Source organism: Amphimedon queenslandica, unplaced genomic scaffold (genome assembly GCF_000090795.2).
Source record: "Amphimedon queenslandica unplaced genomic scaffold, v1.1 AMPQUscaffold_13509, whole genome shotgun sequence".
Classification (NCBI taxonomy): Eukaryota; Metazoa; Porifera; class Demospongiae; order Haplosclerida; family Niphatidae; genus Amphimedon; species Amphimedon queenslandica.
Window position 1 is genome coordinate 189,913 of NW_003546255.1, and position 14,239 is coordinate 204,151.

General features: G+C 40.2%; 5 protein-coding genes across 5 annotated transcripts in view; 2 read left to right on the forward strand and 3 right to left on the reverse strand.

Annotated features, from left to right (window-relative positions):
• The window catches only part of LOC100637907 (pre-mRNA-splicing regulator WTAP-like), a 3,596-nt gene extending 812 nt beyond the window's left edge, over window positions 1–2,784 (reverse strand). Inside the window, exons 1-7 of the mRNA XM_020007307.1 lie at window positions 2,682–2,784; window positions 2,453–2,502; window positions 1,998–2,053; window positions 1,850–1,924; window positions 1,630–1,741; window positions 1,352–1,530; window positions 597–751 (exon numbers count right to left, since the gene is read on the reverse strand). Of these exons, the coding sequence (XP_019862866.1) occupies window positions 597–751; window positions 1,352–1,530; window positions 1,630–1,741; window positions 1,850–1,924; window positions 1,998–2,053; window positions 2,453–2,502; window positions 2,682–2,727 (673 nt within the window). The 5' untranslated portion in view covers window positions 2,728–2,784. The remainder of the gene's footprint in view (window positions 1–596; window positions 752–1,351; window positions 1,531–1,629; window positions 1,742–1,849; window positions 1,925–1,997; window positions 2,054–2,452; window positions 2,503–2,681) is intronic.
• A 21-nt stretch (window positions 2,785–2,805) lies between these two features.
• LOC100634049 (RWD domain-containing protein 1-like) lies at window positions 2,806–4,933 on the forward strand. The gene is made up of 7 exons (XM_003383517.2): window positions 2,806–2,848; window positions 2,896–2,964; window positions 3,921–3,983; window positions 4,044–4,168; window positions 4,214–4,469; window positions 4,530–4,592; window positions 4,756–4,933. Exons 1-7 carry the CDS (start codon window positions 2,845–2,847, stop codon window positions 4,854–4,856), a joined length of 681 nt encoding a protein of 226 aa, XP_003383565.1. The 5' UTR covers window positions 2,806–2,844; the 3' UTR covers window positions 4,857–4,933.
• A 27-nt stretch (window positions 4,934–4,960) lies between these two features.
• LOC100638034 (COMM domain-containing protein 6-like) lies at window positions 4,961–6,026 on the reverse strand. The gene is made up of 6 exons (XM_003383548.2): window positions 5,894–6,026; window positions 5,731–5,796; window positions 5,595–5,674; window positions 5,392–5,551; window positions 5,184–5,336; window positions 4,961–5,116 (listed from the first exon to the last, which is right to left on the reverse strand). Exons 1-6 carry the CDS (start codon window positions 5,978–5,980, stop codon window positions 5,066–5,068), a joined length of 597 nt encoding a protein of 198 aa, XP_003383596.1. The 5' UTR covers window positions 5,981–6,026; the 3' UTR covers window positions 4,961–5,065.
• Window positions 6,027–6,062: 36 nt separating this feature from the next.
• LOC100633922 (60S ribosomal protein L4-A-like) lies at window positions 6,063–8,077 on the forward strand. Its single transcript, XM_003383516.3, has 5 exons — window positions 6,063–6,172; window positions 6,323–6,595; window positions 6,860–7,410; window positions 7,580–7,663; window positions 7,828–8,077. The coding sequence occupies exons 1-5, from the start codon at window positions 6,170–6,172 to the stop codon at window positions 7,988–7,990; spliced, it is 1,074 nt and encodes a 357-aa protein (XP_003383564.1). The 5' UTR covers window positions 6,063–6,169; the 3' UTR covers window positions 7,991–8,077.
• Window positions 8,021–9,438, reverse strand: LOC109591615 (uncharacterized). The gene is made up of 2 exons (XM_020007320.1): window positions 8,710–9,438; window positions 8,021–8,650 (listed from the first exon to the last, which is right to left on the reverse strand). The coding sequence occupies exons 1-2, from the start codon at window positions 9,242–9,244 to the stop codon at window positions 8,085–8,087; spliced, it is 1,101 nt and encodes a 366-aa protein (XP_019862879.1). The 5' UTR covers window positions 9,245–9,438; the 3' UTR covers window positions 8,021–8,084.
• Between the last annotated feature and the right edge of the window lie 4,801 nt (window positions 9,439–14,239).

A 14,239-nucleotide genomic window follows, 5' to 3' on the forward strand; every position in this document is an offset into this window, starting at 1 on the left:
GGGGGGGGGGGAGAAAGAGGGAGGAAGAGAGAGTTAAAAGAGTATGTATATCTACAAATTAAGGGAGAGACAGAAACAGAAAACAAACAGAGATACCATTCCATAAACAGACTTAAAACATCAAAACAAGACATTAAGACACAACTGGTACAATTACGAGGAAACATTTCCATGCAACAAACTAGTAGACATAATTCCAAGAAATTGTATCAAGTTATGTACATGCCGAATAGGCTCAATAGGAATTGCATTTGGCTGAGAATACAACCCCACACTACATGCAGATACAATATACATATACAGCAACTAGAGTCAACAGTGAGTAGTAGGAATAGCCTATGGAGCTGGTAAAATAAACAATAAATAATAGAAGAGGATGTCACAGTCTTTATCATTGATTATCAATTATAGTAGCTAATCGATTGACACTAACCAAACTGTCTTTTGAGAAGAATTGTGTCATTCACATGAACATGAATACAGAGTGTCTATCTATCCCTCCCTCTCTCTTTTATATTTGTCTAAGCTACAATTCCTCTGAAAACCCTTTCTATATCTTCTCTCTCCCCTTCTCTCTCTCCCCCCTCTCTCTCTACCTTCATAAGTCTCCTTCAGTTCAAGGCAGTGCTTCTTGTGTAGAGCTATTTCTGCTTCAAGCTGTGCCACTCTTCCTTGGGATATCTGCTTGCCAAGATCTTGATTCTCCTGCAACAGGCTACGACACTTTGACATCAATTTCTTTCCTGTTACACTAGAAAAGGAAGAGAGAGAGGGAGGGAGAGAGACAGGAGAGGAATAAAGACAGAAAGTAAAAAGGAAGTGAAATAAATAAAATTATTTCGAAGATGTCACTGAGCTCATCATTATTTCAGTGTAAATAGATAAACTTTTGTCATTCGCCAACGCCCCAGTATCAAATACTTTTACTAATTACCTACATGTACACATTAATATATCAAGTGCTGTAGAATGCATTCCAGGTAATGTTATGATAATGATTAAGTATGTGATCATTAACCAACCAACCAGCCTATGAAATCAGTGATTCATCTAGCCCGATAGCTTAATATAAATCTAATCTCAACCAAACCCAATCAAACACTCGCTGAGACAGAAAAAGATAGACACTATCATAAAATGAGGTAATTTTCAATCTTCATAGGGTTATACATGTACATGTAAATGTAAAAATTAGATTTTCACATATCACAAATTTATTTTTCATTTCAAATATAATAGTCAAAAACTAGCATGCTTCATACATGTAGCTACTAGCCTACCACCATCAGAAATATATGATTTATGATATTTAATACACTATACAGTTACATGTATACACTACGTTAGTTACCTGTCTGGTGTGAATTTCCAAGCACTGAGGTCGTTCTGGGCTTGTTCAAGTTTCTCTCTTGAAGCTTTTAGCTCTGACGACATCTGCTGGAAGAGAAGATTAACCGCAGGATCTATCGTAAGACTGTGAAGGTTAGTACTCTCGGCAGTCTGGGATTCCTTGAGGTCTTGAAGCTGAGCCTATGGGACAATAATCATGACAGGAAAAGGGCTTTTAATTATGTGCGTGGGTGAGAGTGTAATGGGTGTGGTCAAGTGTACATGTGTGAATGGACTGACTAGAATGTTCCGAACTTCCTCTTGTTTGGTCGCTAGTCTCATGTTTAATACGTTCTCTCGTCTTGTCAGTTCTTGTACCTGTGACTGTAACCGAGCCTCTGAGTCCTTGAGTCTATGGAGGGAGAGAGAGAGAGAGAGAGAGAGAGAGAGAGAGAGAGAGAGAGAGGAGGGGGAAAGGAAGGAAGAGAAGCAGTAGCCTAAATTCTTTCTCTTTGTTTACTTGATGACTTCCTCAGCTGAAGAATTTTCCAATTTAGCTAATAAACTATCAATTACAGCATCTTGTTCCTTCCAGCTGGAAATATACAATTTAAATTAAAAACAGGATTAACATATACATATTAATACTAATACTAATATTATATTACTAGTGGATTATTTTCTCTTTTTTCATGTTCTTCAATTCCGAGCTACTGATCTTAATCTAGAGAGAGAGAGAGAGAGAGAGAGAGAGAGAGAGAGAGAGAGAGAGAGAGAGAGAGAGAGAGAGAGAGAGAGAGAGAGAGAGAGAGAGAGAGAGAGAGAGAGAGAGAAAGAGAGAGAGAGAGAGAGAGAGAGAGTGGTTTATAGGAAGTTATAATGTGTGAACTTGCAAGTATAGTAACACTCTCAACCTGGTTACTCTCAACTCAAACACAATTACTGATTAATTTCATTTGTACTATACATAGTACACGATCTTCAAAATATTAAACACCATATATAATTAAAATGAGAGGGAATTGATTTTTAATAATAATGATTCGACTATTTTCAGAGTATAATACACAATGTTTCAACAAGTGGTGGCATGTAGTTTTGTCTCTATTAGTGTAATTTGTACCCTCTTTCTTGCTCTTATTGAATCATTCGGCGACAAGCTTCTCTTTCGACCTTTAGAAAAACAGAAAAAAGAAAACAAAGGCACAATACTTATTTAAACACACCCACTCTCACTCTAAATAATGCCCACCCTCATTAATTAAATGAGTTTAACAAATCAGCCTTCTCTTATCTTTTAAAGCATAGACCCAGGTTCTTTCTCCGTCTCTCTCTACTTGCTTCTCCCTTACCTTTCTCAGCTTGTGAGCTTTGGCCTGCAGATTTGACATCCGCCATAATGACCACATGAGAGTAACTCTAATTATACGAGCGAAACTCTTGAATAATAGTAAAATTAAAATTCTAATTAGCCGGATTGCTGCGTAATATTATAAAATAAGGTGTGGCTGGAGAATGGGTAAATTTTAATTTCTACATTTTTGCTATTAATTTTCTTTTTTGTAGATTATAAAGAAGAGCAAGATGGAGAAGTAGAAGCACTCAAATCCATATATACTGAAGAAGAGTTTAATGGTAGGATGCATTTTTAATTTTAATTAAGTATACATTAATTTTGTAGTTAATTTTTGATTGTAATGTTATATTGTTGTCCTTATGCTATGTAGAAAGTTTGAGCCAATTCTGACTTAATTTTTTTGAGTTATAGTTATTTCTTTAAAAGTTCCAATTTTTGAAAAAAATCCCTGTACTATAGCCCACGGTTTTTTCCGAAAAATGGCTCCGAAATCATCCCCAATTTTTATTATATTTTCTGATACATATTGATGTCCTTATGCTGTGTAAAAAGTTTGAGCTGATTCCGACTTAAATCTTTTGAGTTATGGCCATTTTAAAAAAAGTCCCAATTTTTGAAAAAAATCCCTGTACTATAGCCCATGGTTTTTTTACGAAAAATGGCTCCGAAATCACACCTAATTTTTATTATATTTTCTGATGCATATTGATGTCCTTATGCTGTGTAAAAAGTTTGAGCTGATTCCGACTTAAAATTTTTGAGCTATGGCCATTTTTAAAAAAGTTCCAATTTTTGAAAAAATCCCTGTACTATAGCCCATGGTTTTTTCCAAAAAATGGCTCCGAAATGACCTCCAATTTTAATTATATTTTCTGATACGTATTGATGTCCTTATACTGTGTAGAAAGTTTGGGCTGATTCTGACTTAAATTTTTTGAGTTATGGTCATTTCTTTAAAAGTTCCAATTTAAAAAAAATCCCTGTACTATAGCCCATGGTTTTTTTCCCGAAAATGGCTCTGAAATCACCCCCAATTTTTATTACATTTTAAAATGCATATTGATGCCCTTATGCTATAGAAAACACTTTGAGCCAAATCTGACTGTACATGTTATTTACATTGCCAAATTGAGCTAAGCTTGATTGCTGGCTCTTACAGCAATTGATGTATCATTATCCATCAAAGATTAACTAATAACTATTATGTATAAAAAATTAACTCTAATCTTTTTAGAACTCTCATCGACCCCATGGAGCTTCGAAATTACTATTAACTCGGAACTAAACGACTTGAACGGTATTTATATTTCATAAAAATAATAATAATATTTACTTCTTCCTCCGACCCCCTCCTTAGCCCAATGTGTCATTCAGTTTGATCTACCAGAACAATATCCTGACCAGCCCCCTCAATTTTCCCTCGTCTCTCTCGACCCCTCCTCCATACCCTCTCAATCTATTCTAGACCTTTTAGAAGAACAAGTAGGCGGGTGTGGTGTAGTGTTTATCTTTTCATTTTTGTTATAGTCAAACGATAATATTGGTATGCCAATGATATTCACGCTCACTTCAGCTGTTCAAGAGAAACTGCAAGATTCACTCCAGCAGTCTTTAGAGGAGGAAGAAAAGCAAGCGAGAGAGAAAGAGGAGGAGGAGAAGAGAAAAGAGGAGGAGAAGTATAGAGGGACTATAGTTACTGTTGAAACATTTGCTGCTTGGAAGAAGTCCTTTATGGAGGAGATGAACATCAGTAAGAAAGCTAAAGACAGCAGCAGACTTACTGGTATGTGTATAGAATGAAGGAAAGGAAAGGAAAAGAGTTATAAGTACTCGTCATTTTTAGGTAAAGAGATGTTTGAGAGAGATGCCTCTTTAGCACTGTCTGATGTTAAATTTATAACAGAAGGTAAATCAATAGTACCTCATATTAAAAACATGATCATTTTACATGCATAACACACATTAAGCATAATGTACATGTACATTAAATATATATGTACACGCATATTCTTGAATATTCTTGTACATTATGCTTTTAAAACTATTGTATCATTCTTTCTTTTTGCCAGATGAAGATGAAGCTCTTATTGATGACGTTGAAGTTGACGAATCGCTATTTCAAGATTTAGGAGACCTTGAGTCGGAGGACATTCTTGACAATACCAGCTAGCAGCTGCCCTCATGATTATAATCAATCTCAATTTGTGTGTGTACATGTATGTAATACTATTAATAATTATTATTATTTTCATTAATTATAATGAACACAGACACACGAAAGTACAAATGAGAGAGAGAGAGAGAGGAAGAGATATTAATAAAATCAACAAATATAATCAGTATTATTTAGTATAACTATTTTGTTGCATTAAATTGTATCTATACAGTCTCAAGTGCATTTGACATATCTTTAAGCTGAGCAGCAAAATTCTAAAAAAACAAAAATCATTATAATTATTTACAAGTGACCCATAAAATGAATCCTAATAGTACTAACTTGGAATTGTTTTAAACTTAGTTCAATGGAATGGACTTTGACCTCTCCAGGTGACTCCATTACTTTCAATTGTAATGTGACGTAGGGTACATTAAGAGCCTTGCAACCATTGGAGCTCATAGCCACGCCCAGTTTCCAATCCATGGACACTAACTAAAATAATAATACATAATACTTTAGCTCGTTATTGGTGGGCGTGGTGTCTCACCTCGCCAACAGAGAGAGCTGTTTTAGGAAGGGCTACAAGAGATGGGCCTTCCGTCTCCCAAACTTGTCTTAAAACTGCTGCAGAACTTTCGGAAAATAGCGGAGAGTTTTTCAACTGCTTAGCAAAAGCTTCGGCCGAGGATTTCTCTGTAGCTGCAGACCTGAAAAAAATATTCATAAGATAATTGGAGTATATTGTATTACCTAAAGATAAATGTAAGAGCATTGATGCAAGACTGGGCATTAATTGGAGTAGATATTGACGGAGCTATTTTTTGTATAGACTAAAAAATGAAGGAATTTTAAAATTAAAAAATATGTAAATTACAATTTACTATACCATTTCATGTTGTGCTGTGTTTATGAACCCAGACTGATACTGAAGGAAAGCAATGACGTCCTGCGACTAAAGAATGAAAAAAATAGAAAAAAGTAAAATAAAAATAATAACTATAAAAATAATTTTATGCCCTATTTGCATGCATAAAGTCTTGATATCTTACCATTTCAGCTAGTAGACCTTGTGGTAGAGCATTCAACATGCCCACAGCCTCTGAGAATCCTAAAGGAGGAGAAGACAAGAACGCCATTTTGTTTACCAGCCACACCTTCTAAACGTAGACCCACGCATTTGCAACACCTTTTTAATTTTAACCCTTTTCACTGCGCATGTTCACTCTTTCTCTCCCTCGTGGTCTGGAAGAGGAGAAAGACAATTGGGAGCGAGGCTTGGATCTTAACCAATCCTTTATCAGGAGTCTCTCATCAAAAGGAAAAATATGGTATGAGACTAACTAGTGTACATATTACATTATTAACTGTAAATTTGTACATGTACATATGATGTATTAAATTCAGAAATAATAATTATAATGATAATTACTATTATTACTATGTATGTTGTAATTATTAATTTCTATTGCTTTCCTCAGTCTGCAAGGCCGCTAGTGTCAGTTTTCGATGAAAATGGTAAATCAGTTGAACAGGTTGGGATGCCTGCTGTGTTCCGGGCCCCACTGAGACAAGATGTCCTCCAGTTTGTCCACACTAACATGTCCAAGAACAGTCGCCAGCCGTACGCTGTCTCTCACAAGGCGGGGCATCAGACGAGTGCCGAGTCATGGGGTACCGGTCGAGCGGTCGCTCGTATACCACGTGTTAGGGGAGGAGGAACACACCGCTCTGGACAGGCAGCTTATGGAAATGTATCCTTAATTGATGGGTGGGGCTATGTGTGGAGTCTAATTAATATTAGAATAATGTTTGTGTGAGTGTGCACATTTTTCTTTGTGAGGGATGCGTATTTGTAAGGAGATGAATGTGTGTAGGTCTGCCCTAATAAGATTAGTTAGATCACGCTTAGTTGCACACAACTTAGAGCAATGAAGAGATACAACTTATAAGTGATTTTAATGATTTTATTTTCATCTTTTTTAGTCAGTGCTTTCCTTAGCTATGTTAATCCTTAGATGTGTCGTAAAGGACGTATGTTTGCACCAACTAAAACATGGCGTCGCTGGCATCGTAAGATTAATCTCAAGCAAAAACGTTTTGCCATGTGCTCCGCCATTGCTGCCACCGGCCTGCCCTCTCTAGTCTCCGCCCGTGGACACCGTATAAGGAAAGTAGGGGAAATCCCTCTCGTAGTCTCTGATGAAGTACAGACCCTGAGCAAGACTAAGGAAGCCGTGAAACTTTTAAAGTCTTTAAGAGCTTACGAGGACGTAAGCAGGAGCAAGGAGACAAGGAGGATTCGTCCGGGAAAAGGGAAAATGAGGAACAGGCGTTACCTACAGAAGAAAGGTCCTCTTGTTATTTATAGCAAAGACTCCGGGATCAAGAAGGCATTCAGAAACCTCCCAGGGGTAGAGCTACTCAATGTCAATAAGTTGAATTTGTTACGTCTGGCCCCCGGGGGTCACATGGGTCGGTTCTGTATATGGACCAAGAGTGCCTTTGAGAAATTGGATAGAATCTATGGCACTTTTAATAAGAAATCAAAAGTGAAGAAGAATTACAAGTAAGGGAAGGGAAGGTCATATGACAGTGTATTTTATAATCCATAGATGTATATATTCCATTTTTATGCCTATACCATTGTATATGTACATCTCATTGATCTTATTATGTATAATGCTGCATACATATTTGGATGAGTGTATTTAAAGTTAGTCTATCTCTTGCTATAGGTTGCCCAGACACACAATGACTAATAGTGATTTGTCTCGTATTATTAATTCTGATGAGGTACAGAAACAACTGAGGAGGAAAGGGTAAGCTGACTAAGCACAACATGTCCATATATGTCACTGCTTACTATCTACCATTATAACACAAAACAACTTGTGAATAGTAGCAAATTCAGCATTGTCATTGTGTCACTTGCAAATCACAAGCTATGAATATTTAAACAGAATACATTTTATTTCCCTCACAGTCCTAAGAGGACCAGAAGAGCTCCTATCAAGAAGAATCCATTGAAAAATAGTCAAGTTATGATACGTCTCAATCCTTACTGGCAGACATTTAAGAGACAGCAGTACCTCATCCAGCAGAGACGACTTAAAGAGAAAGAGGCAGCAGCTGGTGCTAAGAAATAAAGGAAGAGGAGGACAATAGTAATTATATGATTTTGTTTCATAAAAAATTGTTACCAATAATGAAACACAGCACAATAAACAGCAAAAGTATTTGTTAAGCACACAATTTATCAAGCTCATTGCAGTCAATCAAAGTTTGACATTCATTGATCATAGTCTTGCTAGCCAGACCATTCCCCATTGTAATGACTGTCGGCTGGTTGGGTCTGGCTACTAGATAGCAGAGTACAATGATGATAATCAGTAAGAGTATAATGATGGTAATCAGTAGCCCATAAACTGTTTTATTTGAATACTTATTGTCATTGCTACTTTTTGGTATTGTCATATTCTCAGAACATTCAAAATCAGGTTCCATTCCATACTCTGTGTGTGCTTCATCAGATGACAAAAAAACGTTGATTTCGCTTTCAACTTTCCCGTACTGGCAATCTTTACAGAGTCTAAGAATTCTCTTCCAAGTGACATCTTTATTTTTCTGTATCCACCTATCAAAAACAAGGCAAAGATTAGTTCCTGTTAGTGCTGGATTATTGACATTGAGGTCACGCCATTGGACATCTAATTCCACACCAATGGTTATATAATCATGACTAACTCCAGATTGAGTGAATATTCTATGAAGATCACGAACTTTTGGTTTCTTTAAGTTTAGGAGATCTATTTAAGCAAAATCATAAATAATTACATTAAAGCTCTGTAAGAATAGCTATGATTACCTCGTGGTCCGGGATTAATTTCAATGTCTCCAGATACGAGGTGAATAACAATGATAAACATCATTATGTGCATCATGTCTATATATGTAACAAATTCAAGAGAAGAATGAGAGGATTGGCAGTGCCAAGCCAATAAAGTATTAACGAATTTTGAGATAAATGAGATTGGGTCGTGACCTTCCCTGGCATATGGATAACTAGGAGTACGCTTCGCCAAGTTCACCTGGCTCCAGTGATATATATGCTGCTCAGTCTCGCTAGCCAGCGGGACTAATGCAAGTTTAGGAGGCGGAGGTACCGCCAAAACAGCCGCCAAAAAATGAGCACTAAGACAAGAGTGCCTGTGCAGTACAGCCCTTAGTACATCCGTCTGATCAAATAAATGGTCTGCAAAGTCTAATATTGTGTTTAAACTACTCTTCTGGCTAAAAGACTGCAGTCTTTGACCTAGTCTGACTCCATCATTTTCATATTGCAAGTCCCGCCAAAGATTCATAAAACCCGAGTTTGTCTCATCAGCAGTGTCGGATGCCATAATAGGAAGACCCAGCTCTCAGTTAGTCTGGTCACCCGACTGTCGTAGCTCTCGGTCTCTCACAGCCTCTCAGCGCCGGGGCCAGTGGCTTAGTCCACACGAGACTACCAGTGGCTCTGCTCCTTCACTTTTCTGCTCTCCTGAGCTGACCCTACTCAGTCTATTTCACCCTACTGATCCTAGCCTCTTGCTCCGGCTAGCCGGAGCAAGAGTCACGTGATCTACACAGCCAAGAATTTTGATTGTCATGTAGAGCAATGGTTTAAATGGAGTTAATCAGTACATGAGTAGGGGCCATCCTCGCTTGGGTTGACCACCCACGCACCCACTGCATGGCGTGGGCAGTATGCAAATGTAGCAACCCACTTGTACACCCACGCAGTTTAGTTGTGCGCATGCGTGGGTGACCAGCATCATCCAGCATTCACTTAGGATCTCAAGCATGGAAGAAGCACCTCCGATTGTTCTTCCACCACCCACCCAACACTAGTAGGTTTAGGTTTTCAACTGGGTCCCTTCCCAGTGTGATAGTATGGGCACCACGGAAGCTCTGCCCCCTAGATAATAATCTGTGGGTCATCCCCATGGGCCCCACTTCAGCCCCGCCCCCCAGAATAACCGGGCCTTTCATGCGTTCCGGTCCACCATGCCGGGGGGTTCTCTGCCCACGCAATGACATTCTGTGGGCGGACTAAACCCCCTGGCCTCCTGCCCCCTCATTGTGGTTGCACGAGGTGTGCCTCGAGGGGGAATCCGGAAACCATAGATAGTAGAGTAAATGAAAGGGATTGGAAACTTCCGCGTGGGCGTAGCAATAATGCCATTTGATTGTATTGTTGCTAAGCAAAAAAATTGCTGACTAGGCGGTTTGTTACCTTTTGACCACAAAATTTTTGATTTTTTCCATTAAAATTAGAATGACTCCAAGAAGAGTGCTCTGATGAAAACGAAACTTGACTATCAAGGAGTTCGATGTTTTGTACTGTTAATTATTATTTATCTGATATTTTTAAATTAATATTTTGAGTGTTATAGCGCTTTTGCCAATAAAATTGCTGTTTTCTCCCTCTCATGAAGACATTTGTAGCTAAACTCTAAAAAGCTTGTCAGAATATAAAAGAACTTTCAATTACCTATGGAATGATATGAGGCAACACTAGAATAGCAAAAGCATGAAAGCTGTAGAGGCGAAAAGGTGTCAAAAAAGATGCCGACTTTGTGTACCCATAACTGGTCGCAAAATAGCTCTATAGAAACAAAAACCTTGCTATAGGTAGCCATAAACTTTCTATGTGGAACAGAAGATATATCATAAGCAAGCACTATCTAATAGTCGCACAATAATCCTTCGAAATCCTTTCTGCACAACAACTACTGTGGAGGAGATGGGGAATGCAGATAAACACGGACGTTGCCAACCAGGTAACCAGGGGTGACGAAAACTGCATCACCGGGCGGGAACGGTAGTTTCCAATCCCTTTCATTTACTCTACTATCTATGCGGAAACCCTCAAGGTGGTCCCACCCATATTTGGGGTGGGGCCAACCATCTAGGGCCTAGGGCCCTAGGGCCCATATAAGAGCGGTTGCAGTGACGTCACTTTTTGACGTCATAATTACTTCCGTATGGCAAAAATTAATGAGCCTCATTCGTTTACAGCAGTAAAGTTGCTTCTTCTATAACTTCTTTTACACAGCACAAGGCAGAAAAGGAGTACAATTCTAGCAGTAGTAAGCAGAAAAGTAGCGATAGCAATAATTACAGGAGTAACAAGGCAATGCTGTGTTCACTTTGGCCGCTTCACTGGTTCTCTATCCGAGGACTTGTTGCTTCCTTTACATCCCTAAGTCCAGGAAAATGAAAGAGCAGCATGAATTAGCCATGCTCATAGTTAAGGAAGCCTGCCAGAAGAGTTTATAGTGCTGTACAAATGAATGGCAAAGTAGCCATTTTGCCATGCGGAAGTAACTATGACGCATGCTGTGACGTCATATGAAAACCGCTCTATACATTGGCCACACTTCCTCAGGGCAGTGTGGCCACCGTCTCATTGCTTAGGCAATCGGTACAGAGGACGGTGGACCACGGTAGGCAGGTGGACCCGAGGTAAGATTAATTTGAATCATGACTGGTATCAATCGTGATCAGCGAGGCGAGACTACAGCTTGATACATTCCTGTATCAGCAGCTTCAGTTTGCCAATCGTGATCAGCTTGATACATTCCTGTATCATGGATTTTGGGCAGCCTGCAAAGCAATGAGTCTAGTATCTACAAATTCGACTACAATCATGATAATCATCCACGATACATCCATGCTGGAGTACGGCCCTGGTTCAGCCAGAGCAACAGACATGATTCAACATTGATGCCAGTCAGGGTTGTATCAAAATAGACATCAGGCTTGAATTGAATCATTAATTTTGGGTAGTGGCCTGTATCAGAGATGATAATTCTTGGCTGTGTATGCATCTACATTGATGACATTCAAGAATCAAGTGATCATACATCATAGACTATGATGTATGATCATTTGAGTATCATCAATGTAGATGCATATAGCTAATTTTAAGAATGGTTAGAGAAAAGGCTTCGAAGCCTCTGATAGAGGTCATCATTACCAGTATGTCTGTATGCAATAGTGAGTTTTGATAGCAAGATCAAGAAGTCAATAAATAATTATATATCTATTCCAAAAACTTTTCAAGGTTATCTTTTACTTTGCCCAGTTGATCAGGGTAATTGTCTCAAAGCTGCCTCAGTGTATGCCAACTGATATCTTTTGGAATCAAACCACCTCTCAAATACAAGAATAAGGTTTCCATAGATCAGACACTATATATCCAATCCAATCCCTATTAGCTTATAATGGTTAGAAGTACCAAATATCTTGGTAACTGCCACCATGTTAAGGTCTTAATCTTGCCTAATACTAATAGTAGATAGAGGATTAATCTATAATACTTAGTTATTTTGCTGCTTTAGTTGAGTCCTAGACCCAGTTTGCCATGATAGCCTCTATCACAAATAATAAATGATTGAAATAATTGCGTAATCACGTGATGCAAGATAGCAAACATTATTCATTAACTACATTAAGCCAAGAAACTACATGTTATTAAGACAACTATAGCAAATAATGCACAACAAGTTAGCAGTCTTTATCAATCAATACTCGGTAACTATTGTGATAAGTACTTTTCCAGCTCAGCTTTTGCTCTGCCCAGTTGAGGATAACTGCCACAAAGTTGTCTCAATGCATCCCATGTGACATTTTCATTGGCATCATACCACCTCTGGAATAGCAAAAGAAGATTATTTTGTGCTTGACCTGGTATTTGCGTCAGATCACCTGTACTCACACCCAATCCAGCTCCTATCAGCATGTAATGGTGAGCAGAATCACGAAATATCTGTGTGAATGCTGCCGAATTAAGCTGTTTGCCTACAGTAATTTAATAATAACTACACATAACACTATTAATTGCAATTAATCTTACCTCGGGTTCTCGGGCCCTTCCCAGCTGTCACACCTAGAAACGAGACAGGCCGCACTGCCTACTAGGAAGTGTGGCCAATGTATGGGTCCCGCTTCAGCCCCACCCCCCTGGACTGTCTGGGCCTCGTACAGCAGGCTGCTGTACGATAGAGGGTCCCAAATTCCACCCCAGGAGGGGCTGCGGCCCTCCCGGGGCTTTGGTCATATCCCTCTATTCATATTCGCCCCCGTGATGGTCCCACAAGCACCAGCATGAGGGATCAGCCCCACCCTTGGGTGGGGTCACCACTGGAGGGAGGCGATGGCCCGGAGACAGGTATCGAGGGGGCAGAGCCTCCGAGGTGCCCATACTATCACACTGGGAAGAGAGCCCAGTGGAAAACCTAACCTAAGAGTTGATGGGTGGGTTGGAGGTGAAAGTATCTCCTTAGCCTCTTCCACTGCACTTGCCTTCCAGCGAGCTTCTCAGTTCTGCATGAGTGATCTCCCACGCATGCGCAAAACGTGGGGGCGGGCTCAGCTCGGTCCCGCGGGGCCGTCCGCCCCCTCCATTCCGTGAGAGTGGTCCCCTGCTGATTAACCTGGCTTAAAGCTAGGCTCTAAACCACATTTAATCTTACCTCGGGTTCTCGGGCCCTTCCCAGCTGTCACACCTAGAAACGAGACAGGCCGCACTGCCTACTAGGAAGTGTGGCCAATGTATGGGTCCCGCTTCAGCCCCACCCCCCTGGACTGTCTGGGCCTCGTACAGCAGGCTGCTGTACGATAGAGGGTCCCAAATTCCACCCCAGGAGGGGCTGCGGCCCTCCCGGGGCTCTGGTCATATCCCTCTATTCATATTCGCCCCCGTGATGGTCCCACAAGCACCAGCATGAGGGATCAGCCCCACCCTTGGGTGGGGTCACCACTGGAGGGAGGCGATGGCCCGGAGACAGGTATCGAGGGGGCAGAGCCTCCGAGGTGCCCAAATCCGCCCACAACTTTCTTATTCTCTTCCCTTTAAACTTCTCCCCTTAAAAATATAATTATTAGGACAATAAAGGAAAAGGGGGGGTGTAATGGGGGGGAGAGGATGGGACAGGCGGTAGTGATAGAGTAACAGTCAAGTTGTAGAAAAAGAGGGGGAGAGGAAAAGGGTGGAGTAAGGACGACAGAGGCAATACACAATTCAATTAAGGGACATAGCAAGACAGGATTGTAAGAGCAGAAATGAAAACACAGAGTAAATATAGATGAGAGAGACAGAGATAGATTCGGGGTCATAATGATAGTGCAAATCTAGATGAGAGAGGCAGGGTGGGCCGTATGCCTCCAGGGCAACACAGCTGCTTAAATGCATCACCTGATGGGACCCCCAATCAATCGGGCAATGCCCAACAGGGTGTCCCTGGGAGTGTGTATGTACAGCTGGTATGCTTCAGATTGCCACCGGCCTAGCATCTTTATCAGGTGGTCGGGAATCCCTGCCGCTGCTGCCGACGTGGCTGCCCCAATAC

Coding starts and splice junctions, on each gene's coding strand:
- LOC100634049 (XM_003383517.2), top strand. Junction 3,984..4,043: donor GGAACTAAACGACTTGAACG/GTATTTATATTT, acceptor CCCCCTCCTTAG/CCCAATGTGTCATTCAGTTT. Junction 4,169..4,213: donor TAGACCTTTTAGAAGAACAA/GTAGGCGGGTGT, acceptor TTTTTGTTATAG/TCAAACGATAATATTGGTAT.
- LOC100633922 (XM_003383516.3), top strand. Junction 6,596..6,859: donor GACAGGCAGCTTATGGAAAT/GTATCCTTAATT, acceptor GTTAATCCTTAG/ATGTGTCGTAAAGGACGTAT. Junction 7,664..7,827: donor AAACAACTGAGGAGGAAAGG/GTAAGCTGACTA, acceptor TTTCCCTCACAG/TCCTAAGAGGACCAGAAGAG.
- LOC100638034 (XM_003383548.2), bottom strand. CDS start 5,980: ATGGCGTTCTTGTCTTCTCCTCCTTTAGGATTCTCAGAGGCTGTGGGC. Junction 5,797..5,893: donor AAGGTCTACTAGCTGAAATG/GTAAGATATCAA, acceptor TTCATTCTTTAG/TCGCAGGACGTCATTGCTTT. Junction 5,675..5,730: donor ACACAGCACAACATGAAATG/GTATAGTAAATT, acceptor TTCATTTTTTAG/TCTATACAAAAAATAGCTCC.
- LOC109591615 (XM_020007320.1), bottom strand. CDS start 9,244: ATGGCATCCGACACTGCTGATGAGACAAACTCGGGTTTTATGAATCTT. Junction 8,651..8,709: donor AATTAATCCCGGACCACGAG/GTAATCATAGCT, acceptor TTGCTTAAATAG/ATCTCCTAAACTTAAAGAAA.